The sequence below is a fragment of the Leptonychotes weddellii genome, chromosome 6 (genome assembly GCF_054177405.1).
Source record: "Leptonychotes weddellii isolate Sample4059 chromosome 6, ASM5417740v2, whole genome shotgun sequence".
In the NCBI taxonomy this organism is placed as follows: Eukaryota; Metazoa; Chordata; class Mammalia; order Carnivora; family Phocidae; genus Leptonychotes; species Leptonychotes weddellii.
In genome coordinates, this window is record NC_138374.1 from 30508121 (window position 1) to 30534530 (window position 26410).

The following is a 26410-nucleotide window of genomic DNA, read 5'->3' on the forward strand; positions in this document are numbered from 1 at the left end:
GTCTCCTCCCTTGCTGTCTCCTCTCTTGCTGCTGGGAAAACACAGCACATCGAAGGGGGGACGCAGGGCACCCATGGCTCCCTGCTATGCCAGCTCACAGGCAGCGATCTCTCCACGCATGAGCCCTTCCCCACTTCCCGACCCATGTCACAGATGTCAGCCTGGCACCGTCGCCAGGATTGCACAGCTCCTAAGGGCTCTCACCGAATCCTCACCGCACCCCATCAGGCAGGTACTGTTTCCCCATATGTCACACGAGTGAGGCTCAGAGAAGACAGATAAGCAGCTCCAAATCACACAGCTAATATGTATCTGACCCGGATTTTGACTTAAAACCAAGACTCTGGTACCAAAGTCTTGATGCCTTTTCCAGATAAAAATGTGATGCTCCTGGGAGCTCCTGGGGAACGAAGGCAAATGACTCTGCATGCGGTGACATACTGAGTTCGCGGGGGCCACTGATGGTGTGGACACTGGTGATCCTCCCCAGCCCTGCTACTTCTAATCCCAGCTAGCCCATTCCCGCACTCCAGTGGGAAGTGCCATGATCTCCCCATGGATCTGGTTTCCAGGGGCCCATCTCCTAACTCCCCCAGGGAAGCCCCCAGCCACCTCTCCCTCAACATTTTGGCCATACCTGAACTAAGAAGTGAATTAAGTGCTAGAGACCCTGAAGGGCTGGGGGTGAGCCCACCATCCCACCTTCCTCATGGACCTTGGGTCAACTGAGGCCTTGAGCTTGCTGGCCTGGCCTAGCCAACACTCACCTCCTCTTTTGGTCTCCAGTGACTTGCCCAGGCTTGTAGTTAAGGCCCTTTCTCGGTTAATGGGGAAGCCCCCTTTCCGGGAAGTCAGGAGAAGCCACAGTCATTAATAATGGAGATTAGGCACCAGAAAAGACCAGAAGTCACGAAGAGCAGGGAGAGAGGAGCCCCTCCTGGTATATAAGAGCGCACCCTACCCCGCCATCTACAGGATTTGTCACGTTGACATAGATGCAGCGCAAAGAAAAACCCAGATCATAGGAAACGGGTGACTACATTTTAATAAATCAAAGTCTGGAATCCTAAGCCTTAAACAATTGCTTAGAAAATTCCAGAAAAGACAGTCATTTGGGTGCAGATTCACTTATCCCCACATATATTTTTATGTGTACGGAGGTTCCGTGTTTGCGGAGGGGAGGGGAGCAGAGCAGGGCAAACTAAACTCCTAAGATCAGATCGAGTTGAAGGCTGCATGAATTGATGGGAACTTCTCCAATGAAACTCCATGTTGCTACAAAATGGTTTGTTCTGATCTGCCATCACAGTAACCTGAAATAGAGGAAACAGTCATCGAAGACAGAAAGCTGGACCCATTGTTCAATGTACACAGCGAATATCATGATGGCCTTAGGGCTTGGCTGTGTCCAAACGTGTCTTGTAAGGTCACAGCTAGATGTGGCTGTGATTCAGAGACATCCTCCAGGCTCTTCCGGAGACCCTTTGAATCTCTCTGGGGGCAAGAGAGGGTCCAAGAGCGTAGGATCTGCTTTCTGAAAGTTCTCCTTTGGCTTGTCTTAAATTTGCCTCACTGCATTTCGAAGGATCGGGGGCACATGCTCCTATTTCGGGAAGTGGGGGCCAAATCAGCCTGGCCTCGGCCGCTGTGTGGGTGGCTTTATGGAATGTTCACTGTGTCCTGTGCCAGGTGTCACCAGGCAGTGCCACAGGGGGCTTCGGGAACACAGAACAACCTTGGTTTGCATCCAGCTCAGCTAACCGTGGGAGAGCTTGGGCAACCTATGTGATCTTTCTTAGCCTGCGTTTTCTCATCGGTAGAACGGGGATAATGAGAGTATGTATTTCATAAGGTCCTCTGAGGCCTGAGGGGGGTAATGCAGGTAAACGGCATGGCGTGGGGCCTGGTTATGGTGAGATCCTCCCCCGCCCTACATTTAGGCTGCCCCCAGGATGAAGCATCAAGACCTTATTTTTTAATGTTTTTGGTTTGGGTTCATATCTGTTGGGTGTCGTGTGGACCAGCTAGTTAGATGACCAACAGAAAAGTTCAGTTTTGTTCTTTTTCTACATTTCAGCATTACCCTATTTGGACTTTGAAACTCTGTTTCCTGTGGGAGTGAGGGAGTGTCCTTTCAAAACAGACTGCACACTTTCCACCAGAATGTTATTGGTTTTAAAATCAAGATCTGACAAAGGTAACATCTATAAAAAAGATTCAGGGGTTGTTCCAGGGAATCTCAAAAAACATAAGTGAGGAAGACCAGCTAGGCAATTCCACCGTTATTTAGTTCCATATGAGGAAAAGAGCATCTGTTGAAAGGGTTCTGTTTTGAACTTTGCTCTGGTGATGTCTCTCTTTCACTTTTTACACCAACGGCCACGTTTGCTGCCCGGCCCTTCACTGTCGCCACTGAATCTCTGAACAATATGAATTCAGTCAAAATGGCTTTTTGGGCAGTACAGCTGGGGACAAAATCATGTGACCACAGGCCGGGCCTAGGGGAGCAGATAAAAAGGAAGAGCCTGTCCTCTGCAGCTTGACTTAATTAAAAGGGCCAGGGTTTTGGAAAAGGGCTCTTCCCCCCACTCCTTATGAAACAGTACCATGAAAGATCTGGTCAAGAAGGCCCAAGATGGGGCGCCTGGGTGGCTCAGTCGGTTAAGCGTCTGCCTTCGGCTCGGGTCATGATCCTGGAGTCTTGGGATCGAGCCCCGCATCGGGCTCCCTGCTCGGTGGGGGGTCTGCTTCTCCCTCCACCCTGCCCCCTGCTCATGATAACTCTCCCTCTCTCTCTCACACACAAACAACTACATAAAATCTTTTAAAAAAAATTTAAAAAGAAGGACCAAGATGGCTCCCATGGGGCTTCTCAGACTCCCGTTTTCTCCCACATGCGGATACAGTGCCCCTCCTTGGCCCCTCGGGGAGAGTCGGCGGGGCCCTGCCCCCGGCCGCCCACTCACCGTTGTGAACGATCAGTCTGTACTGCCTGGCCAGGCACAGCTCGTCCTGCCTCTGCCGCACGATCTTCTGCACTTCCAGGGGCAGGCCGTGGGGGTCGCGGGCAAACACGAAGGAGTAGCTGTCGGCACAGGTGCCGTCGAGGTTCAGGAGGCGGCAGGAGTACTGCACGGCGTAGGTGTCATAGTCCGTGTCGATGATCCAGTGGTCATCGTCTGCAAGCCAGAAAGCCACAGAGCCAGTGCCTCTCCCTCGGCAGGCTCAGGCGTCAGGGAAGCACCAGCTCACGAAACCAGCGCCTTCCTGAAACTGGTTTCATTTCTTTAGGAAGCAGGAGGCTGCAGAGAATTCTGATGGCTTTCATAAAATTGGGAGGCCAAGAAAGGACCTTGTCCTCCTTCACAGAAAAGAATCCTGGGGTCGGGAGGTGGGGGGGGCAGGGGGAGACCTCGTTCACTTCAATGTTTATCTCTTACCCTGACAATAAATGTGCTGGTATCTGTCCAAAGAACAACAGAGAACGTGAGCCCGTTGAAACCATGAAATAGACCTTTCTGCATCTGTTCTCCAACAATGTGTGTGCCTTTGTGGCTGACGTCTGGTGGCCGCCAGCTTCTGTCTCACTGCCCTGCTGTCCCTCGATCCCCTGGAGGATGCCACTCTGATGATCTGCTTCACGGCTACTCTGCTCCATCCTAATTCTGGCTTAGTCACCTGACTCCCTTCTCTGCGCTGGCGAGAGAGAGTAGTTTTTGTGTCGAGGGTACAAGAGGCCCACCCTCTGCTTCACATAGTCTTCTTTCTTAGAGCTTGTACTTTTCAGATCTCCCCAGACAGAGGCAGAGCTGAGCCCCTGAAGAATTCAGATTTCATTTATTCCTGAGGCTGGGAGGTAGGCCAGGAAGACGTGTACGCAAAGATGGCATAAATGTCAACAAAGGCAGGATGAGAAAAAACATTAATAAGAACATACGCTGGAGAGATTGACCCTGGAGAAACAACAATGCTCAAGGGTATCCAAACACCTTACACTTGATAAAAAGTGGCACATCTCTACTTGATTTAATGTTCTCATCGACACGGAACCATGGCTAGGACCTTCTGAGCACTTAATTATGTATCAGTCACCATGTAGACAGGTTCCATGTTTTCTCAATTATTCCTCACATCTACCCAAAAGTGCACGCTGTTATTTCTATCTTACCGATGAGGAAACCGAGGCACAGAGAAACTAAATAATTTACCCAAGGTCACAAAGATTAGGACAGAACCGGAGCCCACATGCCTGATGTCTCCACCACACTGTCTCGAGGCAGTAGGTAAGTTGCGGGGAGAGGGGACGAGAAACAAGAAACAAAAAGCCTCTATGCTTCCATCTCATGCCCAGGCCATGAAGCGGGTGATGGTCTCCGCTCTGTGTTGGTTCCATGAGGGAGGAATGCAGAGGAACGCGGGTCCCCCAGCTTCAGACAGCATAAGGGAGGACTCTCTTGCCCACCCTAAGTCACCTCTTGGTTCTGAGAACCCCCAGAGTGCCAGCCGAGGAGGGGCTCAGCCTGAACTCAGGCCTGCAGGACAGCTGCACGGGAGTGGGTCCTGGAGCCCCGTGTTCGGCTCCCTCCAGGCTCTCCAAGAGGAAGAATGAGCCACCACGGCACCTCCCGGGCTCTCCCACAGGAGAGTGTCAGAGGCCAGAGCTGGGGGCGCCCAGACACATGACTGCTCAGTTATTCATCAGACGGGCCAGGAACAGAAGCCATGGGACCGCCTGCTGGGCCTCACCCTAACCACCGGCTCCCCTCACAGGCTCCTGAGCCTCTGGGCAGTCTTCCTCCTCTGCAAATGAAGTCACTTCTTCCCTGGTGGTGGGGCTCAGTGTGTCCGTCGGAGGTGCCCCAGCAGCCTAACCCCTCAGACACACCTGCACTCTTCTTTGAAATGTTACCCCAATTCATGATCGAGGCAGCTATTAGCTCAGCCAATCTGCAGCTTAATTTCCTGTTTCCGAGATTGTTGCCAGAAGTGAATTCTGATGTAAGAACTAAGTAACTTTCGATGCTTGGTTTTAAAGAAAATTGACTACCATTCTTGACTTTAAAAGAAAGGCCTAAGTTGGTTTGGTTTATCTCCAGGCTCTTTTTGGCTAAAAAGTTCAAAGACAACAAAGAATATAAATCCTAACAATCTTTACTAGCCTCTCCCTCCTGAGATGAGATGAACAGCCTGAGCGCCACTCGAAAGAGTGAACTTGGTCCTCCAAACTCCAAATTCTTTGGATTGAATTATCTAGAGCAGTTTCTTAAGCTTCATTGTGCAGAAGGAGCATTCCTAAGGACCACAGCAAACCTACAGACTCTGGGGCCCCACCCCAGAGTAATTTGTAATTCATTATCAGAAAAGCGTACCTTTCACACTAAATGAATCATTCTAGCAAGTTTTGCTACATTACTTGAAATAATTGTTACTACTCACCTGGGAGTTGGAACCCCTGGCTTTTGACACTGGCTCCCACAAACTTGTATGACCATGGGCAAATCACTACCTTCTCTTGGTCTCAGTTTATTCATCTGTATATTGAACCCCCTTCGTAGGGTTGACTCTCCATCTCTAAGATCCCATGATATGTCCCCCCTGGCCTACCTTATTGTCTGGGCACCAAAGAGATTCCAGATTTGAAACTTAAGAGAAATGGAAAGAAAGTAGAAAGGGCATGTAAATGTCGTGTTCTTATGATCAGCCCAAACTGTAGGGTGCTTTTCTGAGAGTCTTCAACACCCTGTCCCCCATCTGAGTTTTGGTGCTTAGAAGAAGGGAAGAGGTCGGTGCCACCCAGAACGCCATGCCTGGCTCAGTATCTCAGCATCTGCCGGCAGGACACTCGGGAGCCAACCCCATGCACAATGCTCCCTACATCCTTGGATGAGGGTCTCTCCGCCTCCGCTGGGGGTGTCCCAGTAATCAAGCTGTCCCAGGGATCCAGCCCAATGAAATGGAGGAAATACAAAACCAGGTTGACTGGTGATGCGGGCTGGGTCTTGGGGAGGTGGGATGTCTGAGCATGGAGAAGACACACCTTGGCACAATGGCTGGACATGAAAATGGCAGAAGGAGGTCACCTGACAAGCCCAAAGGTCCTTTTGAGCTTGGGCCCGGTTTTTGGAGCTGAAGGTGAAAGGTGGGCGGGAAGGGGCCTCACTAGTCCCGTCTCACCTCCCTAACCTCAGGCTCTGCTGACAGTTCCTGCCACGCACGCACCATTCTTTTCCAGGCTGCCACTGGAGAAGAAACCCAGCAAATTGGTCAGGTATGACCCCCATCCCCTGAGACGTTCCACTGAACTGACTACTCACTTCCTTTCTGGAGGAAGGACGCTAGGCCCCAATACTTCATCTTGAACTTAGCGGGGTCCTCCGTGTCTGTGAAGGTGCCCACCATGTCTGCGCACACTTCCCAGTTACTGCAAAAGCCAAGGAGATCCTGAGCCAGGCCGGCAAAGGGCTTCCTTCCTCCATCTCACCCTGATGCTCCCCTCCCTCCCCAGTCTGGTTTGGTGCTCAGCCAGGGGTTGGGGAGGGGGGGGGGGGTCTGACTTCAAAAGACGGACTCGGCCCTTGGCCGTGGCGCTCATCTGGCCATTCTCATCCACAGAGAACTCAGCGACGATGTTGTCCTGCAGGAAGAGGCCCTCGGGGTCCTTCTTGGCCATGGCGTACCAGGTCCCGGAGAACTGCGAGAGAGGTGAGCGCAGGGTTTGGTGGCCCGGCGTGCACGGCCGGCCGCCAGGAAGGGAGAACGCGGGGGACCGGGCACCGCGGCCACCGGGGCCGCCCGGCAGATACCTACGCGAGCCTTGTCGAAGTTCTTCTTGACTCGGAAGCTGCTCACCCGGCAGTCGTGCTCCGCCCGGGCGCTGCCCAGCACGGCCAGCAGCACGAGCGCCCACACCCACGCCATCGTGCCGGGAGTCCTCCCTGCGGGGACCGCGCGCCGTGAGTGCCTGGCCGCGGCCCCCGCCGCCGGCCCTGCCCGCCCGCGGCCCCCGGCCCCCGCCCCCCGCCGCCCTGCCGCCGCTCACCGCCCGGAGCTGCGCGCAAGCCTGGCCGCGGCGTCGGGCGCGCGTGGAGCCAGGGAAGCGAGCAAGCCGCTGGGGCCGCCCGGCCGCTTTATAGCCGGGGCGGGAGGGGGTCGCGCTTTCGTAACGGCGGGGGTGAAAGACCGAGGGGAGGCGCCGGGCCGGCCGGCCAGCACTTGCATAACGCGCCCTGACTCACCGCCGCCCGGGCGCAGGGAGGGTCCCCTTGGGCGGGAGCCGCACGTCCAAGGCCGCCTCGGCCGAGCCCAGCTCCCCACGGCGCCGAGCCGCGGGAACAAGCCCTGGCCTGGTCCCCCGGCACTCGTGCCAGCGGCCGCCAGCTGCAGCCTGGGGTGGCCTCGGGGCGGGGGGGCGGCTGCTCTGGCCGGAGGCGCGAGTCGGCCTGGCGGGAGGACCGCGCCCTCGCAGAGAGAGGACGCGCGATGCTGGCCGGTGCCTTAGCTCCCGCGCCCCGGCCCTGCCAGGTTGGCCTCTCTGCCCTCGAGGGCCAGTTGCGCAGCGCGGGGCGGGGGGGGGGGGGGAATATTTCCGCCAAGTAGTTTTTCATTTTATAAAGGATTTATTTTACTCTCTTTCAGGAGAGTTGTGGTACCTTCTGGGTCAATATTTGTTCTTTAGTTTCAACATCTTTAGAAGCATTAAAACCCTCCCTGTTAAATATTCTCCAGAAATGAACCCTGGTCAGGGCAGGAAATAACTTTAGCAACCTTGGTGGTCGCCTGTTTACTCTGTGGCACTTCGCTCAAACCACTTGGAAGCGCCTCTATCAATTGTTTATAACGCAATGTGTTTGCAAAGCCACAGTGGAGTTTTGTTTTCCAAACAGCTAAGGTGCGTTCACCTGAGGAGCGGACAAGAGTGGGGAGGTGAACAAAATTCTATAGTCAATGGTCAGTTGAGTCAAAACGCTGTGACGAGTTATGTTATTTTGCCTACGTGATGGCACAATTTACTGACCATGTCATTCAGAGTTACAGTTCCTCTAATTGATCAAAGAAGTCACAAGATGCAGCTTTTGACTGAATGACAATCAGTAATTTGGCAAAGAAATAGGCACCTTCCTATAACTCTTTGGACATCTACCTGCCTGGTTCTCTGCTTCCACTTGCCCCCTTTCCCTCCGTTCTTGCTTCCCAGTTGAGTCTTTAGGGGGTCTCCGGAGTGCCAAGGATGACGCATTTAACTCCTTCCTGCCCCAGAGCTAGGATAGCCCTGTTTCTGGCCAACCAGCTAACTGGTGAGGCCAGTTTTATCCCAGGATGTGTAATCCCAAATAGCTCCTATAAGAGCTGCTCCTGCAGGGACCATGTGTGGGGATGCACAGTGGTAGCGTCCATGCACCCTAGGTGGGAAATGACCATAGGGCATCTTTCTCCTGTCCAGTGCTTGCATCCCCTCCTCGACATTCCAGAGTCCAGAAGGTCTTCCAGCTTCTTCTCCAACACATCCAGTGATGGACGGAGAGCTCCTGGCTGAGCCTAATTGCCTTTGGACAGTTATTGCTGCCAGAAAAGTTCTCCCAATAGCCCCCTCCCTTTCATCTGTTTCTTCTAGAACGTATTCTGGTGGTCCTTGCACATGCTACATAAATGTTGACTGAATGGAGGGACTTTCAGTGCATCATTATGTTGATTGTTTTTGCAACAACATGTTTTTTCCTTTATGTGTTAGATGCCTAAGACGGGCTGCAACTGTTTCTCCTCTCTCTTTTTTTAAAAAGATTTTATTTATTTATTTGACACAGAGAGAGATCACAAGTAGGCAGACAGGCAGGCAGAGGGAGAGAGAGAAGCAGACTCCCCGATGAACAGGGAGCCCAATGTGGGACTTGATCCCAGGATGCTGGGATCATGACCTGGGCTGAAGGCAGACACTTAACGACTGAGCCACCCAGGTGCCCCTCTCCTTCTCTCTTTAATGATAAATCGTGAACCTTGGTGTCCCAGATACCAGCAAAGAAAAAGTTTATTTTGGCATTCTCTCTTGAATTTCTTCATGATTACAAATAGGTGAATGCAGGTCAACTGATGTTTTTAACTTCAGTGCTTTGAAATTTTTCCTCATAAAATAATTTTTCGAATATGCATGTATATATGTAATATAAACAGGAAAAAAATGTTCAGTGACTACCTCCATGTGATAGAATTAAGGACATTTGATTTGTACTTCTTGTAATTTCCAAATTTTCCTACAGTGTAACTGTTTAATCAGAAAACAAAACAAATATTCTCGTTGCAAACATTTTTCTCTTTCTAGCAATGAGATTATGTTTTAAATGGCATCTTAATGGATGTAATTGTAATTGTATATAATATACACAAAAGTTCATTTTCTGACATATTTCATGAACAGACCGTGATTCATTCATCTTGTTATCTGTCCCTCCTCCAAACTTTTCCATGAGATTTATTGAGACTTACTAGGTGCTCAACTAATAGATACTGACTTATTTTGTCTTACTGAAATTCATCACATTAGGTAAACTTCCAAAAATATTTATTTAAAAAGATTTGGTCAGAGGTCATTGTTTCTAAAATATAATTTCTCGGGGGGCGCCTGGGTGGTTCAGTTGGTTATGCATCTGCCTTCAGCTCAGGTCATGATCCCGGGGTCCTGGGATCGAGCCCCACGTTTGGCTCCCTGTTTCTCTCTCTCTCTCTGGCTCTCCCTCTGCTCATGCTGTCTCTCTTGCTCACTGTCTATCAAATGAATAAATAAAATATCTTTAAAAATAGGTAATTTCTCAGGATTTAGCACTTGGGGCAGAGGTGGCTAGCTAGTCTTCCACCAAAAAGTCTGCATTCCTCTTCCATGGTGTAGAGTTGTTGGGAAGAGATTTTTCTGCCAGAGGGCACCTCCTCACTTCCCGTAGCTCTGTAAAGCCCCATGCCTAAGTCTGGTGGATGGAATGTGGACAGAAGTGCTGTGTGTCACTCCCAGGCAGGACTTGCAAAAGCTGCCTATCCCTCTTCTCTCATCTGCCAGCTGGTGGAGCCTCCATCAACCTGGGACCCCACCAGTGACAAACTTTCTGTGAATGAAAAATAAACTTCCATTGGATTAAGCTGCTGCGTTTTTGAGGGGGCCACCTGTAACAGAAGCTGGTGCAGCCTGAACGAACTCAGCAACAAGCGAGTCACTGGCTCCTGGGAAATAGGGAAAGATGTGTTACCCTCATTGAAAGAAGGGCTAAGGCAAGAACTTTATGTCCTTGCCCTCATAAAAATGAAGCATTTCAAACCAGCTCCATTTTGTGCAAACTAGACATTTACATCCACATCCTGACAGAGAGGCCAAGGAAAATGAAAAACAAGGAAATGGGGTAGCATTTATCTTCTGACTACATTTAAAAATGCCAAAATAAATGGTGGGAAAATGAAAAGATTTTTCGGCCAGCTTTTTCAGGTACAAAGAGTCAAACTAATTTTTTCAATAAGGTTTCTTTCAGTGATCACAAAGCCACCAGTCAGTGTCCTTAATTTAGGGGAAAATCACATGGATCCCACCGAGTTATTTCTGAGACACCGGGTCACACCCAACAATTAGGTGTGCGCAGAGATTCCTGTGAGCAGATGTGCAAGGTGAAAGAGCCCATTTGCACTTGACTGCTGGGATGTGCCTGAAATCCCTAACTTTAGGGGGTGCCTTTTGGTGATGAGTAATGGTAGGAACAGAGAATCTGGCTAAAGTGGAGCCGAAGAGTGAATTCAGTATAATGATCTGGAGTGCACTCGGTTAACCCAGGACATTGTTAGATTTGGTTGGTGCTTCAACCTCAGGTTCATGTGGTTGGGTTATAAGCATTGCTTCCTGTAGAAATGGTTAACTGCTGTGGAAAAGGTTAGCAATGATAGAATTAGGCGTTACATGTGTTTATTAGTAGACTATTGAAAAATGTAAATTTGTTAAGCAGAAAGTTTAAGGAAATTAAACCATTCTTTGGTACATCTGTAGGCTTTTAAAAAAAGATTTCTTTGAGAGAGAGAGAGAGAGCGTGCAGGGGGAAGGGGGAGAGGGAGAGGGAGAGAGAAACCCAAGCAGACTCCGTGCTGAGCATAGAGCCCAGAGCCTAGAGCCCGACGCAGGGCTCAATCTCATGACCCTGAGATCATGACCTGAGCTGAAGCCAAGAGTGGGACACCCAACTGACTATGCCCCCCAGGCGCCCCTCTGTAGGCTTTTAAAAAGAGTTCCTGGAATTTTTAGATTTTTTTAAATTGGTGTTTAATAATATTTTCTGATATATATATTTTTTCTGATATATATATTAAATTCTTAAAGGAAATGTCTTTGTATATTCTCCTAGAGCAGCTAGTACGATGTCTTGTGCACCTCATGGGTACCCTTTTTAATCTAATCCTATTTAAACTGGCAGTTTTGGGGGTAGGTCACTATCACTTACTAGCTGTGTGATCTTGAGCTACTTAAATTCTCCGTGCTTCAATTTCTCACCTGTAAAATACAAACAATAAGAGTACCTACCTCATTGGGTTACTGTAAGAATTAAATGAGATAATATATGTAAGGGTCTTAGAAGAGTACCTGGCACAGATTATATATTATAATGTTAGCTATTCTTATGGTCATTTTTTTATTATCAATACCTATGGCTTATATTTCTAAAAATATTCTGAGTTTTCACATTGACCTGGTTATTGTTTCAGAGATGTTTTATCTAAATAAATGATAATCAATGTCTGTAAAATCTTAGAAATGCTGACATAAAAATTAAACAGTGAAGTTCAACAAAGTCAACACATATTGTGTAGTATCAGATATTCATTCTAAGTGGTCTGTTTGAAAATTTAAAAATATATATATTGTTCTTTTCTTACACTTGTTTTTTTCAGTGCCCCGGACTGACAAGCCAGTAAGAGACACAAAGATCTTGTGAGCTCACTCTTGTGAGCCAGAGACTCTGCAAGGACCAGCCCCCAGGAGGAAGGGCAGTGGAGACAAGGGGACTCAGTCAAAGACAAGAGAAGGAGAGAGAGATTTGTGTGCGTGCAACAAGGCAGACTTCCAATATTTCCCTTTAAAAACGATATCTGTCTTTATAAAATGTCATGCCGTAGGCAAAGTAGTCACCAGCGATCCCTCTGTCTTGCTTGCTTTTTCTAACTGATCAATTGCCTACTTCTGTCAATTGTTGCCTAGAACTGGATCTCACATTTGTCCCTTCCTTTTTTGTTCCCAAGCAACCTCACCCGTAGCCTATGAAAATAACCTTTAAAACCTTTGTTTATGAATGCATGAATTTATTACATAAATTATATATGTTCATTGTAGATACTTGAAAAAACCAGATAAGCAAAAAAGAAGAAGAAGATTAGTGTGTTGAATCCCATCACTTTGGAATAATCACTGTTACCATGTATGTACATACACCTTCATGTATGTGTATATATGTGGAATCATATTGCAAAACTATCTTACAATTTATTGCGTATCATAAATATTTCTTCATATAAGTAAATAGACCTTAACAGTAGGATTATTAATAAATGTAGTTTTCTATTCTGTGGATATAATGCTATTTATTTACTCAGCCTCCTATTGTTGAAAATCTAGGTTATGTCTAATCTTTCACTTTTATAGTTGTACTTTTGATGAACACCCTGGTAACCACATTAATCACATACAGTCTTATATTTCTGCAAGATAAATTCATAAAAGCAGAATTTCAGGGTCAAAGCCTATACACATTTTTAGGGTATTTGATAATGAACCAAATGCAATATAGCCTCCAGTATTTCTTGTCTCCAATTCATCCTTCTAAGCACTACCAGATTAAGTTCGTAGGAAAGGACCCTTATAATGTTTTCTTCCTGCCCCCAAAACTTTCCAGGGTCCAGCCTCAGCCTAGCTTCTGAGGCTCCTGTAATCTGACCCCAACTCGCCTTTTCAGATGCATCTCTCACTCTTCCCCCTGTTACTCTACACCCCATGTTATTATTTCTGCTGTTCCTACCACCTGGAACACACTCGATTCCCAACCCCCCATCTCTACCCATTCTAGATATGATCCCTTTTCTGAACTCTCATACCCCTGGGTATATATACCTCACTTCTGGCATTTATCATATTCTGTACCTCGCTCCATGGCTCTTTATGTATTGCTCTCATCTCCCTTCTCCACCACAAGTGCTTGTGAAACCGGAACCAAGACTTACTCATCCCCTGCAACCCCGGAGGACAAGTGTCACAGTCAGGATTGACTCCATTGTACTGCGGTAATAGACAACCCTCATCTCTGAGAGGCTAAAAACAAGAAGTTTCTTTCTCCCTCATGCTACATGTCCATCCCAAGTCAGCAGGGGGCTCTGTTCCAGGACATCCTCACTCCGAATCTGAAGACCCCTCCATCTGGAACTGGTGTGGCAGTGGGGAGAATGAAGAGCCCAGGTTCTTATGCTGGCAATGAATCGTTCTTACCTGGAAGAGACATTTATCACCACAACCCAGAGGCAAAGTTCGTCACATGATCTTACTGGGGGAGGAGGGCAGAAAAGAAGGATCTTCCCATGTAACTAGGAGAAGAAGAGAATCAGATGAGGGGGAACATGAGGTCTCTACCACAGAAGCTAATATGGCAGCTTGTTTATAATGGACAATCAATAGGCATGTGTTCAAAGAATGAGCAAATCACGAATCTAGAAATAGTTATAAAAACAAAAGAATGGTGACAATAGTAGGCTATATTTCATTTTTATATTAATTTTCATTTCTATAAGTAGAGGAATGTTAACATCTATGGTTATTTTGTTTTTCCTATTAAGTAGATATCTGCATATGGAACACAGATACGTGTTTTTTCTCTCTTTGTGTACGAGGAAAGCATGGAATTGGGGAATTGTGAGCACACAACATACTTGTGGTAGAACTTGGAGCTGTGCCATGGTCACACAAAATAACTGAGTAGAAAGTGTCCCAAACTGTGTTAGAATGTGATGGTCCCCTGGGAGGGGTGACTGGGCTGACTCAACTCCTTCCTCTTAGGAGATAAATCTCTGCATTATTCTAGTTATAACAAGATGCTAATAGGACATTATGCAGTTAATAGTACTCTGAAGAGGACCCTCTTGAGACTACACTGAGTGTGACAGAGGAAGGCACAAGAAAAGATATGTGTTTGGCAGGGCTCTTGAGGTGGTAAGTGAACTCAGCTGTAAGAAGCCACATAACTTAACAAATGCCAGTTTGAGTTCAGTTCCCCTGGGAAAACCATGTTCTTTTTTTTTAAAGATTTTATTTATTTATTCATGAGAGACAGAGAGAGAGAAGCAGAGGGAGAAGCAGACTCCCAAGGAGCAGGGAGCCCGATGTGGGACTCGATCCCAGGACCCTGGGATCATGACCTGAGCCGAAGGCAGACGCTTAACCATCTGAGCCACCCAGGTGCCCGGGAAAACCATGTTCTGACCAAGAACCTCTCGTTTGCTGACCTAGAACCTACAACCTCAGCAGATGTCTTTTTCTTTTCCAATAAGACTATTATCACTCTATCAAGATAAGTTTAGCAAAGTAAATGAAACCCACAGCATTGCTGTCTTTGAAGTGGACTTAAATGTGGGTCTAAGACTAACTTTTAGAGTCCCTGTAATGTGTGTGTTCATTCAGGAGAATCTGTCACAAAGTTTGCAGTTTTATTGAAATGCTAGAAGACCTTGACAAAGTTTGAAATCAGCATTTAAATATTCAAGGAAATTGGTTCATGAAATGTGCTGTGTGACCTATTAGTTGTACAATAGTGTTTAAATATTTGGGAAAGTGTGCTTAATCGATGTAAAAGCTTAATAAACTAAACATTAAACACAACTAAGTAGCGGTAAGTGTTTTTCCACGCCTAACCCCCCGAGACGTTAGAGATCCTAGCAACAGACAAGACAGATTTTAGCCACTAGATTTAACAGACTGTATCTTGGAGCAAAAATGCATGGGGCTGGCCATTACTATTCAAAACAAAATCCAAACTAATACGAGTGACAGGAAGACCCAGTTAGCAAGTGCATGGGCTACCTTTTATAATCATGTCTTTTGACAAGGATTATTGTTTACATTGTGGCTTCATTAGGCTTGGATCATGGGCAAATGTTTTGCCATGTTCACCTTTCTAGAACAAGATTAAGGTTTGTTCCTTTAAAACACTCCCGGGGTCAAGCTTTTAAATGAGGGGAATTGAGAGGCGAAGGTTTTAGAAAAAGTAGGCCAGGCAACTTGGATGATCATAGGACTTTTAAGAGAAGGAAAGATTAATATTCCATTTTATGTTGCATTGATGCTAAACCCTTCCATCTCCCCCAAATGCTAATTAAAGTTGCTATATAAATAAGCAGACACTTCCAAGGTCTAATAGTTTCACTTCATATAGCTATCATGAAAAAAATGAGTGTGATTTTAATGTCCTATCATTAATGGATACATCGATGATTCTCCTTGCTGTGGACAGCAGCCCATGTCCAATGATTTTTCTGAAATAGTCACCTCGACTTGCCACTTGCCTGGCTGATCTAGGATGTTCTGAGGATTCTCTGAGGACTTATGAGCTAAGAATGCTTAGGGACTACATGTCCTGAAGAACTCTTTAATCCTGTGCTCCCTGAATCCTACTCTAAGCCAAACCTTCTGTCACAGCCCAAGAGTGACTGGCAGTTTGGGTTATTATTTTTTTTTTTTTTTGAAAGCTCTGCTAAGCAACTATTCTGCTCCATCTTTGGGGGATCCTGTGAGGTGCCATGTAGGGTTTTCTCAGTGACTTTGACCAGGATGTAGTTCCTTCTGGGCCCTCCATCCGAGGTGGTGCTCTGAGGGTCTCACTTTCTGAACCAGAACAGCAGAGCAAGCCGCACCATGGGTGAGATCAACCAAGAGGCGGTGGTGAAGTACCTGGAGGACCACCCTCAGTTTGCCAAGGAGTACTTCGCCAAGAGGCTGGGGGAAGCCCCGGGGCCCAGTGGGCCGCTGTCGCCGGCCGAGGAGTGGGCCATGGGCGCCGAGCTGCTGCTGGCCATGCACGAGGAGGCGGCCAGCGCCGAGCCCACGGTGCACCGGGCCCTGCAGAAGGTGGCCTGGCTGCTGCAGGCTGACCGCTGCAGCCTCTTTGCCTGCCGGGCCCGCAACGGCACGCCCGAGGTGGCCTCCTGGCTGCTCGACATCACCCCCACCTCCAGGTTTGAGGACAGTCTGGTGGCACCCGACAAAGAAGTTGTGTTTCCATTGGACATCGGGATAGTGGGTTGGGTTGCTCACACGAAGAAAGCCGTTAATGTCCCAGATGTACAGAAGGTAGGTGGCTTGATGACAGTGAGGCCGACCGATGTCTTGGCAGGGTCGTGGAAGTGCCGGTGGGGAGAGCTGGGAGCCAGGGGCCAGGCTGCGGCATTGGTGTGGCTATAACCTGAGGAGTAGGAACAGCGGGAAGAGGATCCCCTAGGCCGAGGGTTGCCCGATTTAGCAAATAAAAATATAAGATGCTCAGTTCAAGTTGGATTTGAGATAAGCAATGAGTACGTTTTTAGTGGGTGTCCCTTATAATGTTTGGCATCTTATCGGGCAAACTTAGCTGGGCCGGGTGCATCCCACACCTGCTCCTTACATATCCTCCCTGCTCTGGGAACTTTCCTTCTGAACAGCATGGCAAAGCGGCCCACACTGGTGAGATCAGCAAGATGCCTGATGCTGAGACTTGTGAGCTGCTCCCCACACCTCTCACTCACAACCCTTATTTTTGTTTGTTTTGGGGTTTTTTTGTTTTGTTTTGTTTTTTCACTCACAACCCTTTGAGGTCACTCAGTTCTCTGGGACGGCCTGGCTCATAAATGGATTCTTTCACTTATAGACCAAATGTGCAGAAAGAACAAATAATACCATTTGAAAGTTCAGATGTTCACATTTGGATTGTGAAAAATGCAAATTTGGCTGATAAGTGCAATCGACCATCCTAACCCCCCATAAGTCAGCTCTAGCGAGAGTCAACTCCAATCACGCAGTATGCTCCTGAGATGAACAGCATACCGAGCAAACACAAGGTGTTGTTATGCGCTTTTAAAAACAACAAAAAAATCACTCTTCTTACCACCACAATGCTTGTTCGTTAAAAAAAAAATTTAAAAATACAAATAAACAAGGAGGAAATGTAAATCACTCATAATTGCTCCACTCATCAGTAACCACAGGTACCAGCCTGGGGTTTCTCCCGCTTTTTTTCTACACGCCTGTCCTGCGACTATGATTTTGCTGTTAACTGAAGGGGAGCAGTGGCTTATGATGGAACGGGGTTGATGGGGAGTGTCCCTGAAATGCTTCCCGCTTCTGTGCTGAGGTTTACTGGCCGCTTGTGGACAGGGGCAGCTGGTGGCAGGAGGCTAATCCCCTACGTGCCTCCTGAAGCTGATTACAGGATGAGGGCCGCACGGATCCAGAAGGCACAGAAGTTGTCAAACATTAGCAACCCTCTGCAAACAAGCCCAGCACAACCCTCCGGTGCAAGGGTTGCTATCTGCCACCACAGAGTCCTCAGTCCCTTTCTGATCCCTGCCTTCAGGGAGCTCAAGCTAGTTTCAGGGAGCTTCTGACGCTGACTGTCACAGCTCCCGTGACTAGACGGATTTGTCCCCTTTAGGCAAAATTCTCCAGACTCCAATTAGGACGTTAGGCCCGCACACCCTGAGATTTTCTCACGGGAGTATGCTTCTTGCCAGTCCCCAACCGAGGACATCTGCAAAATTACTAGGACTTCAAACTTAAGAAAGGGACATGCAAGTTTTTTTCTGGAAAAAAAAAATTGTTTAAAGAGATGGGTAAAATGGTTTCTGTTGTAATGCATTATCAATAAGCCCAGTTGGCATTTTGAGAAGAGAATGATAGCAGAGGCGGCTACAAGGGTGGCCTTGGTGTGTTGCTGTCCATGGTGAGCGTCACTGCGTGGACAGGGCAGTAAATGGAGGTGGGCGGGGGAGGGCATGTTTTCCCCTTGTCTTTTTTCCTAAGGACTCCTGGCTCTTCTGGGCAGGACAGAGAAGTAGAAGTTGAAGACAGACACCCTCCTCAGCTCAGAGGAGAGACAGGGCCTCATTTGCTTTCCATTTCTACTGCTTCTAAGCATTTTTCTCTTAGGAAGAGAAGAGTGGTGCTTTTCAACTCCAAAGGTACATTAAAATCGAATCTGGAGCTTCAAAAAAAAATACCGTCCAAGACTCAATAGACCAATACACCAGACTTTCAGGGGTTGGGATGCAGGCAATAGTATTTTTAAAAAGCTCCCCAGGTGATTCTAAAATGCAGTCAATATTGAAAAACACTGGTGTGTTGGGTGAGCAGATGCAGGAGGAAAAACTGGATTTCAGAGCAACCAGGGGATCCTCAGTGGCAGGGGCTCTGGAAGTCTTGAGCTGACTCTTCCCTTGGGCAGACAGGAAGTTGAGGTCACAGGGGCTGCATCTATCCTAGAGTCCATGGTATGGTCAGTGAGTGAGAAGGGCTGGACTAGAGGGGGTGTCCTCACTCTGTGTCCAGCACTCTTTCCACCCTCCACCTACCCCCACTTCCCTGCAATTTGCCAGACTTGAATCGCTATGGTAAAATCTGCAAAAAGAAGATGGAAACCAATGTTTGAATGACATTTCTAATTCTCAACTTCTCATTGTATTTGACAATTTCTAAGGCATTTTCACATTCTTAATCTCATTTGATTCTGGCAAAGACCCTGTGAGGAAGGAGGGAGCATATTTTTATGTCCATCCTGTATGTGGAAGAATCTTGTCAAGGTCAATCAGGCAGGTTGTGGCAGGTCTGGGACCATAACTTGGGTCTTCTGAGGCCTCCCTCTTTTACCACGCTACTGACCACACGTGGCTTCTCCCTGGTTGGCAATGTGGGCACAGGTGAGGGAAGGAGTTCTCAGACCTAGACAAAGAGGTAGAGCCGGATGGCCCCGACCTTGGGGGTCCATGAAGGTGATAGCCAGGAAGCTAAGGTGTAGGGTGAGACCTCTGGCGTCAGAGAGACCTCGGCACAGATGCGGGTTTGAGACTAGCTAGGTAACTGTGTGACAGATTGCATTTCTGCACCTGAGACATGGAGGCAAACCAATATACAGATTAAATGAACATAAAGTGACTGACTCCTAGTAGGTGCTCAGTAAATGACAACTATTATTATATTTATGCCAAGGGGCGTTTGGGGGCTGGGTGTAGGAAGCCAAAAAAAGGGTTGCTGATTATCGCCTCTTTTTAAAACAGGTTAAAGACAGGGACTTTCAATAACAGGAAACAGATATCCTCCTCAGGTTATTTCTTTTTCTATTGGGAAAACTGATTAACTCTATGGGTGGTTCTCGTTCTGACTGTGGTTTAAAAGAAAGCCATGGGAGAAATCCTAAGTTTTCAATAATTAACAGAGTGCCTCTAACTCCTGTTCCTCTCTCCTCTCTCTTCCTTCCCTTCTCTCTTTCTGACTCCTGGTCTCAAGGGATAATGGCACTTAATCAGAGTTTAACAACGCTGAGATCAGATGAGGGACCCGGTCCATCTGCTGCTGTACACAGTGTTCCCCAGATGCCTTCCGTGGCTTCTTCGAAGGTCTACCCAGGGGAGTTTGAATCCGAGAACTATAGGAATTACTCAAGCAAACTTCACTAGGGATTGTTCGAGCTAGTGAAGCAGAAAGCCTCACCTCACCTGCCCTGTCATCTGACGGATGGTTTTATGTAGGGCTTTCAAATATAATAATAAGCAAGCATTACATTTTGAAATGTATGTCATTTTCTCAAAACAGCCAAATGAACTTAGGAATATTTCCTTGTGTTTAGAATCTAGAATAAAAGAGCATAAAGCTTTGAAGCTGCCGACTGAAGTGTGCTTGCAAAGAAACTAGCCTGCCTGACCATCCCATGGTGTGTGCATCTGATCTGGTATTTTGATTATTCACTTAGTGGCCAAGATTGCTGTGTAAATGAAGGTGATCGCAACCCATAATGGGTAATAGATTAGGAGGAAAATGGAATGCGAGCTGCCTTGGGCAAGCAGTGGATGAGGAGAAAGAACCTAACAAAGTCTGAAGACGTCTTGGCCTAACAGGGAAGATGTTACCGGAGGCAGAGAGAATGGCAGATCAGGTGGTTAGGAAAGAAATGTGGCTCTTGAAGGTGGGGGGTGGGGGATGGGGGGATGGCCAGAGACTGGCCCTCAGACAAACGCGTGCTTCCGGGCATAGGACGCCTACATGGGCTGAGAGCATCTAGGTTCTTCAGTGATTGGGATTGGTTATAAAAGCTAGAACTAGAAGCAGAATGGTCATTGCAAAAGAGAACTACTTCTCATCCAGGGAAGCCCAATAAACTCCCAGGCGTCTCTTCCCAGTAATCCTTGAGCACCTACCATGTGTCAGACACTTTTCTAAGTGCTCTTCCCATACTGTATTATTCTATGTGCCGGGACTCTAAACAGTCCATAATACCAGCGTTTATTTCCACAAAGGCTAAGTAGCATGGATCACGTAGCTGGTGAACTGGGGTCTGGTTTTAGCCGGGGAACTCTTGATGCCAGAGCCTTCTTCAACATTAGGTGATGCAGCCTCCTAAATAAATAGTTGGTTTGTGTGGGTCCATGCTGGGAAAGGTAGAAAAGAGATCTGGGATAAGGGGCTCCATCTGACTCCCTTAGCATCTCACCACTCCTAAGGGATCCTCCACAGGAGTGATTCACCCACTAAGAGTACAGATTCCTGGGGAAGACAGATGCTACTCTAGGTGGTCAGGATTCAGTGGGTCTGCTGGGAGGTCTGCAAATGTGAGTTTGTCTGCAGGTGTTTGTGAGGCACAGCCCAGGTCTGCTGCTCCGAGCTGAGCTGTGAGCTCTATTGGCCAAGGAGCCCTGCTCCCTGGGTGAGATTCTGGCCCAGAAGTAGCACTGCAGGCTCCCACATTTTTAATTTTGGAAACTGAACAGAGTCCAGCTTCCAGGGGTTCGTGCTAATCTCAGAAGCACCATCAACACAAGGAAATATAAATAATACAACCTATGAAAGGAAAACCCCATTAACTTTGGCCAGTGAGTCTCAGAATCAGGCTGAAAGTTTAGTTCCAACTGAAGGAGACTCAAGTTCAAAGATGAGAGAGTATGAACCATGGAAGGCTGTGTCTACACCCATCTAGAGCAGGCAATCCTCTAGCTTACAGCTAATAAGGACCGCTGTCCTTGACCCTCTGAAGTTCTTCCATTTAGGGACCTTGCCACACTCATCACTCTGCCCTTTCCATGGTTAGGATATTAGAATCATCTCTCACATCTACGGCATGGGGCTTGTATCTGGGAAGATCCACTTCCTCTCTCCCACAGAGAGAGAGAGAGAGAGGGAGAGAGAGAAAGAAACATGTATGAAAGATGTTAGCTTGGTAGAACATTAAAAACTGAGAAGCATTTTGTGCTGGCAAGAGAGGGTCCTCTCACACATGACCAGTGGAAGTAAGATTTCCAACCTTTTATAAAAGTAATCTGTATAAATAAAAACTGCATACACCTGTGAATCCAGCAAAAGAGATTTCCACTTCGGGGAATCCATCACATAAAAATGAAAGCAAGAATGTTTAGTACAGCACTGTTTTCAGTGGGGAAAATTATAAGCAGACTAAGTCAGTGGAGAATGGTTGAGCAGACCATGGGGCTCCCACACTATGCAATATTGTGCAAGAATCTAGAGGCTGAATTCACACCCATATGCACGAGTCTGGACGGAAGTCCATAAAGTATCATTATATGATGCAAATATTGTGTGAATTAAAAAGTTTTATAAAAAAGAAATATTTTTGTCCAAGAGTTAGAGAAAGGCATACCGGGGCACCCGGATGGCTCAGTCCACGAAGCATCTTACTCTTGGTTTCGGCTCAGGTCATGATCTCAGGGTCCTGGGATGGAGCCTAGTGTTGGGCTCCCCGCTCAGCAAGGAGTCTGCGTGCCTCTCTCTCTCTGCCCCTCCCCCCTCCCTCCAATCAATCGATCAATCTCTAAAAAATAAGGGGGAAAAAAGGAGACATACCAAGCTGTTAACACTGGTTCCCTCGAGTAAGCGAGATTAGGAGTTTGAGGAGTCATTTTTTTCCTTATGATGTACCAGTTGTTTGGTTTCACATACATTTTACTCTCATAATTAGAAAGAAGAGCTCCATGCGCTACACCCGTAATCCCAGCTGTGTGCTACTTCCCTGCACACCTTCTGTCCATTGTAACCCCATTTCCTCTTAGCATCTCACTTTCCTCTTGGCCGTGACATCACCTCTTTTTTCCCAGCTCTACCGCAGCCTCACCTAGATAGGCCAGAGCTCAGGTGGGAGATGCTCATCCTAAAACCAGTGAGTTCACTCTGTGCAATCTTAGGATGGGGGTGTGGGTGGGACCGCTGTGCTGGGGCCCTGGTTATCTGTCCAGACGGTTTGGACTAGAGAGAATGGTCTGTTGCCATTCCTAGACCTACATTCCATGGTTCTGTGCTGCTTTGGCAAACGTGTGAATGTGTCTTTCAGAACAGCCATTTCTCTGACTTCATGGACAAACAAACTGGGTATGTCACCAAAAACCTGCTGGCAACTCCGATCGTGATGGGCAAAGAGGTTCTTGCCGTGGTTATGGCAGTTAACAAAGTAAACGCATCTGAATTTTCCAAACAGGATGAGGAGGTAATACTAACCTTGGGCATCCAGCTGGAGGCTCAGGAAATTTATTTGTTGTTTAATGGAAAGATATCATACCTAATTTGTTTTCCTCTGCTTCCTGTAGGTCTTTTGCAGATACCTCAACTTTGTTTCTGTCATCCTAAAGCTTCATCATACCAACTACCTGTACACTGTTGAATCCCGAAGAAGCCAGGTACTAGGAAGGTGACCTTCATCACTCCATGCTTTCCTGTTCTGACAAAGGGACCCGGAGGCAACAAGCCCAGACCCCTCCTATCACTCTTGGGGGTTTAAGGCACATGGAGCCGATTCTCAGACTTTAGTCCTGGCTGTCTTCTCATGGTCATAGTCATGGTCTGCCCCTGCCTCCCCCTCTACCTCTCTGCTCCTCCATCTGCATGTACAACTGGCTTGCCTCGTCTTTATCCTGGCTAGCCGTGGTTTCTTCTGTGAGATAATTCTAGTACCTACCCTATGTGGTTGTTGTGACTATCACATGATCATGATATGAATTCGTCCACACAAAGCTCTTAACAGTTCCTGGTACATATCGAAGCTATTAATCTGAGGAACCAATCACTCTTCTGAAGTCTGTTGCCTCCTTGAGCCAGAGGGATAAGGAACAACATTGGTAATCAGGGTACCTCAGTCTGGGCCACTCTCTAGACGTCAGTTTCTTCATCTGTACAATGGTGGGAGAGGGGTGGGGATGAAGGGCTTCCAACATCCCCTCCTATCCAACTGTCCAGATAAGGTTACCTCTGAGTAGCTCAGGATGTGTGGAAAGAGGCATATGGCTTTCTCCCCAGTGGGGGAATGGCAGGAGCCAGGGCACCACCAATACCAGACCCTCTGCCCAGGGACTGTCTCTGCTTCCAAGGTGAGGTCACTTGCCCTTTGACATGGGGACCAATCATGGCGTACCTCTTTCAGAGACCCTCACCCTTGCACAGGTCTAATCATCCCACTCAGAGAATCTGAGTAGTGTGTCAGACACGCACAAGTTCAAAAATGAAAGTGCATTGTTCAGTGATACATGTTCTTTTTACTGGAGACACCTCCTACTTTCTTTTGGCTAATGCTCTACCTCTTCACTGTGTGTTTTGTTCTGAGTGTTTTCTTTTTAATTCCTCCTTCCAGATCCTCATGTGGTCGGCCAACAAAATATTTGAAGAGCTCACAGATGTGGAGCGCCAGTTTCACAAAGCACTCTACACAGTTAGAACATATCTGAATTGTGAGCGGTACTCCATCGGACTGCTGGAAATGACCAAGGAGAAGGTCCTCGTCACTCCATACATTTTGTCTCCCCTCAAATCATCTATACAACACCCATCACATGAAATGTGATCCATTAAAACATGGCTACTATTCACACAATATATATATAATGTTCATTTCTCATCTTGTTTCATTAATTCGGTTGGAGCTCTCCTAGCTCAACATAAGTAATGAATACTATATCATTTATATTGCTTATTCTCCATGTGAATGGAAGTTATTTTTTCAGAGTAACTGTTCTAAGTGGATAAACACGGGACACCAGGTGTCAGGAGAGCTGGGCTTCGATCCTGGCTCTGGGACTTGGTGGTTGAGTTTATTGGTTCGGGTGCTTTTGGCTGCAAGGAACATCAGACCCAGTAAGTAATAGCAAGACAGTTATCTCATTTAACAAGAAGTCCCAAGATCGGGCAATTCTAAGACTGGCTCATTCAGAGCTCAGTATAGTCATCAAGGTCCCAGTGGCTTGCTGTTTTCCCCTAGCAAGGTCTCTGCCACCCGCAAGTTGGAGAGGTCTCCTCTTGGGGGTGGCAAGAAAGCTGTTGCAGCTCAAGGCGTGACACACAGGACAAAACTAGGAGGCGCCTCCTGCAAATGTCTTTTCCATTACCTTTCATCCGAGGGGTGCTCTTCCCCAGAAGCGCCTCCACAGACTTCTCCCCCTTCTCTGCTGTCCAGGACTGGCCGTGTGCCTGCCCTCCAACTAATCCCAGGCACCATATATAGGCCACTCAGGGGCTGTGCAGGCCCATCTTCCCTGAGAAAATGACTACCTGATGCCTAAATAAATTGGGATCTGTTAGAGAGGAAGAGGGGGAGAATAGACGTTGAGTAAGGCAGCCCACACTGTTGGCCACTCTGCATGACCTTGGCCACATCTCTTAACCTACTTAGATTTAGTTTAATTATCTATAAAAAGCTGCTAGCTACTGAGTCCCTTTACCTATGTGTCAAGGTAGGTGCTCTGTCTGTATTGTTCATCTAATCCTCACAACCACCCTATAGTATAAATTCTATTACTATCCCTGTTTTACAGATGAAAAAGGCTAAGTGACTTGTTCACAGTCTCAAGTTTGTAAGCAGTATTGCTGGGAATTATAGGTCTTTTTCAGCTCTAAAATTCCAGAATTCTAAATTAACATAGAATACGCAAAGCCATGAAACTCACAGAAGATATAGTAGGTCATGGAACAGTTCGTTTAATAATATTTAAATATAATTGCTTTCAGGCATTCTACGATGAATGGCCAATCAAGCTGGGAGAAGTCGAGCCTTATAAAGGTCCGAAGACCCCCGATGGCAGAGTAGGTGCCAACATCTTCCTCAGTGATGTGTGTGCATGGCACAGGGTGCCAAGACCAGTGGATAGGAAAGAGCACTGGACAAGGAGCTTGAGGTTCAAGTCTCAGCTCTGCCCAAGCCAGCTGGGTGGCCCTTGCCTAAACTCATTGTTCCACTTCTCAGTTTCCTTTTTTGTATAGCTGGGCTTGGTGAATCAGTAATTCTCAAGAGGAAGGGACACATCAGAGCCCCCTGCCTAGCTTTTTGAGCACCCTGTGCCCAGGCCCTCCTTCAAACCTGCTAGATTGGAAACTCCAGGCAAGGGTTAGATTGGATTTACTTTCCCCTTGCCAGCAAGCTTCAGAGGGCAGGAATGAGGTCTCACCACCGTATTCCCAGCGCACAGGAAAGCGAGGGTACTGGGATGGAATGTGTCCAGGCCTCAGGTTCTTCATCTGCCCAAAGTAGTAAGTAGAGAGGCTAGTTCTCAAGTCCCTCCCAGCTTTGACGAAGTAACTGCTGAATCCTGTTCCTGAGACACCTGTTCCGATCAGCCAGTGCTGGAAGGTGGGAAGTGTTCAGTGCACAGTGGGGAAGGGAACACATTGACGGAGGTTGAGAAATTACATGCTTTGTTCCACTACAGTTATCAGCCAGATATTTCTGGACAATAGAAAGGGATCAGTTAAAAGTAAAACAAGATTCCTTTGAAAGCTGTCTGGATAAATTCCACTTTTAAAATTTAGCTCCACAGGCTTGTTCATGTAGATAAACAGCCACTAGTATTTCTAGATGTATTGCAAGCTTGTAATCAGGACATGAGTAATTAGGTGGTACTTATGCAGAGCAATGTGGTTAGAAAATAAGGTACAATTAAATGAGCTTTAAAGTACCAGTTCTGCTGATGAGAAGTGTTTTCTTTGGGAAATAAGATTGTTCTCATAATCTCTTTCCTCTTAGGAAGTCATCTTTTACAAAATCATCGATTACATTTTACATGGAAAAGAAGAGATCAAAGTGATCCCGTGAGTACTGTCCTGAGGTGGCAGGAGTTGCCCTTTTGTTTTTGCCCACATTGCATTTCTCTGTGTGGCAATGATTCTCTTTCTTCTAATCTTCCTCAA

General features: G+C 47.2%; 2 protein-coding genes across 2 annotated transcripts in view; one reads left to right on the top strand and one right to left on the bottom strand.

Moving 5' to 3' along the window:
• Positions 1-1027: 1027 nt before the first annotated feature.
• On the bottom strand, positions 1028-7178 carry RBP4 (retinol binding protein 4). The gene is made up of 6 exons (XM_006751959.3): positions 7040-7178; positions 6808-6935; positions 6555-6691; positions 6315-6421; positions 2967-3179; positions 1028-1313 (listed from the first exon to the last, which is right to left on the bottom strand). The coding sequence occupies exons 2-6, from the start codon at positions 6916-6918 to the stop codon at positions 1276-1278; spliced, it is 606 nt and encodes a 201-aa protein (XP_006752022.1). The 5' UTR covers positions 6919-6935; positions 7040-7178; the 3' UTR covers positions 1028-1275.
• An 8669-nt stretch (positions 7179-15847) lies between these two features.
• Positions 15848-26410, top strand: part of PDE6C (phosphodiesterase 6C) — a 48881-nt gene continuing 38318 nt past the window's right edge. Inside the window, exons 1-6 of the mRNA XM_081823824.1 lie at positions 15848-16342; positions 22575-22727; positions 22828-22917; positions 23865-24005; positions 25235-25309; positions 26247-26311. Coding sequence (XP_081679950.1) covers positions 15908-16342; positions 22575-22727; positions 22828-22917; positions 23865-24005; positions 25235-25309; positions 26247-26311 — 959 coding nt within the window. The 5' untranslated portion in view covers positions 15848-15907. The remainder of the gene's footprint in view (positions 16343-22574; positions 22728-22827; positions 22918-23864; positions 24006-25234; positions 25310-26246; positions 26312-26410) is intronic.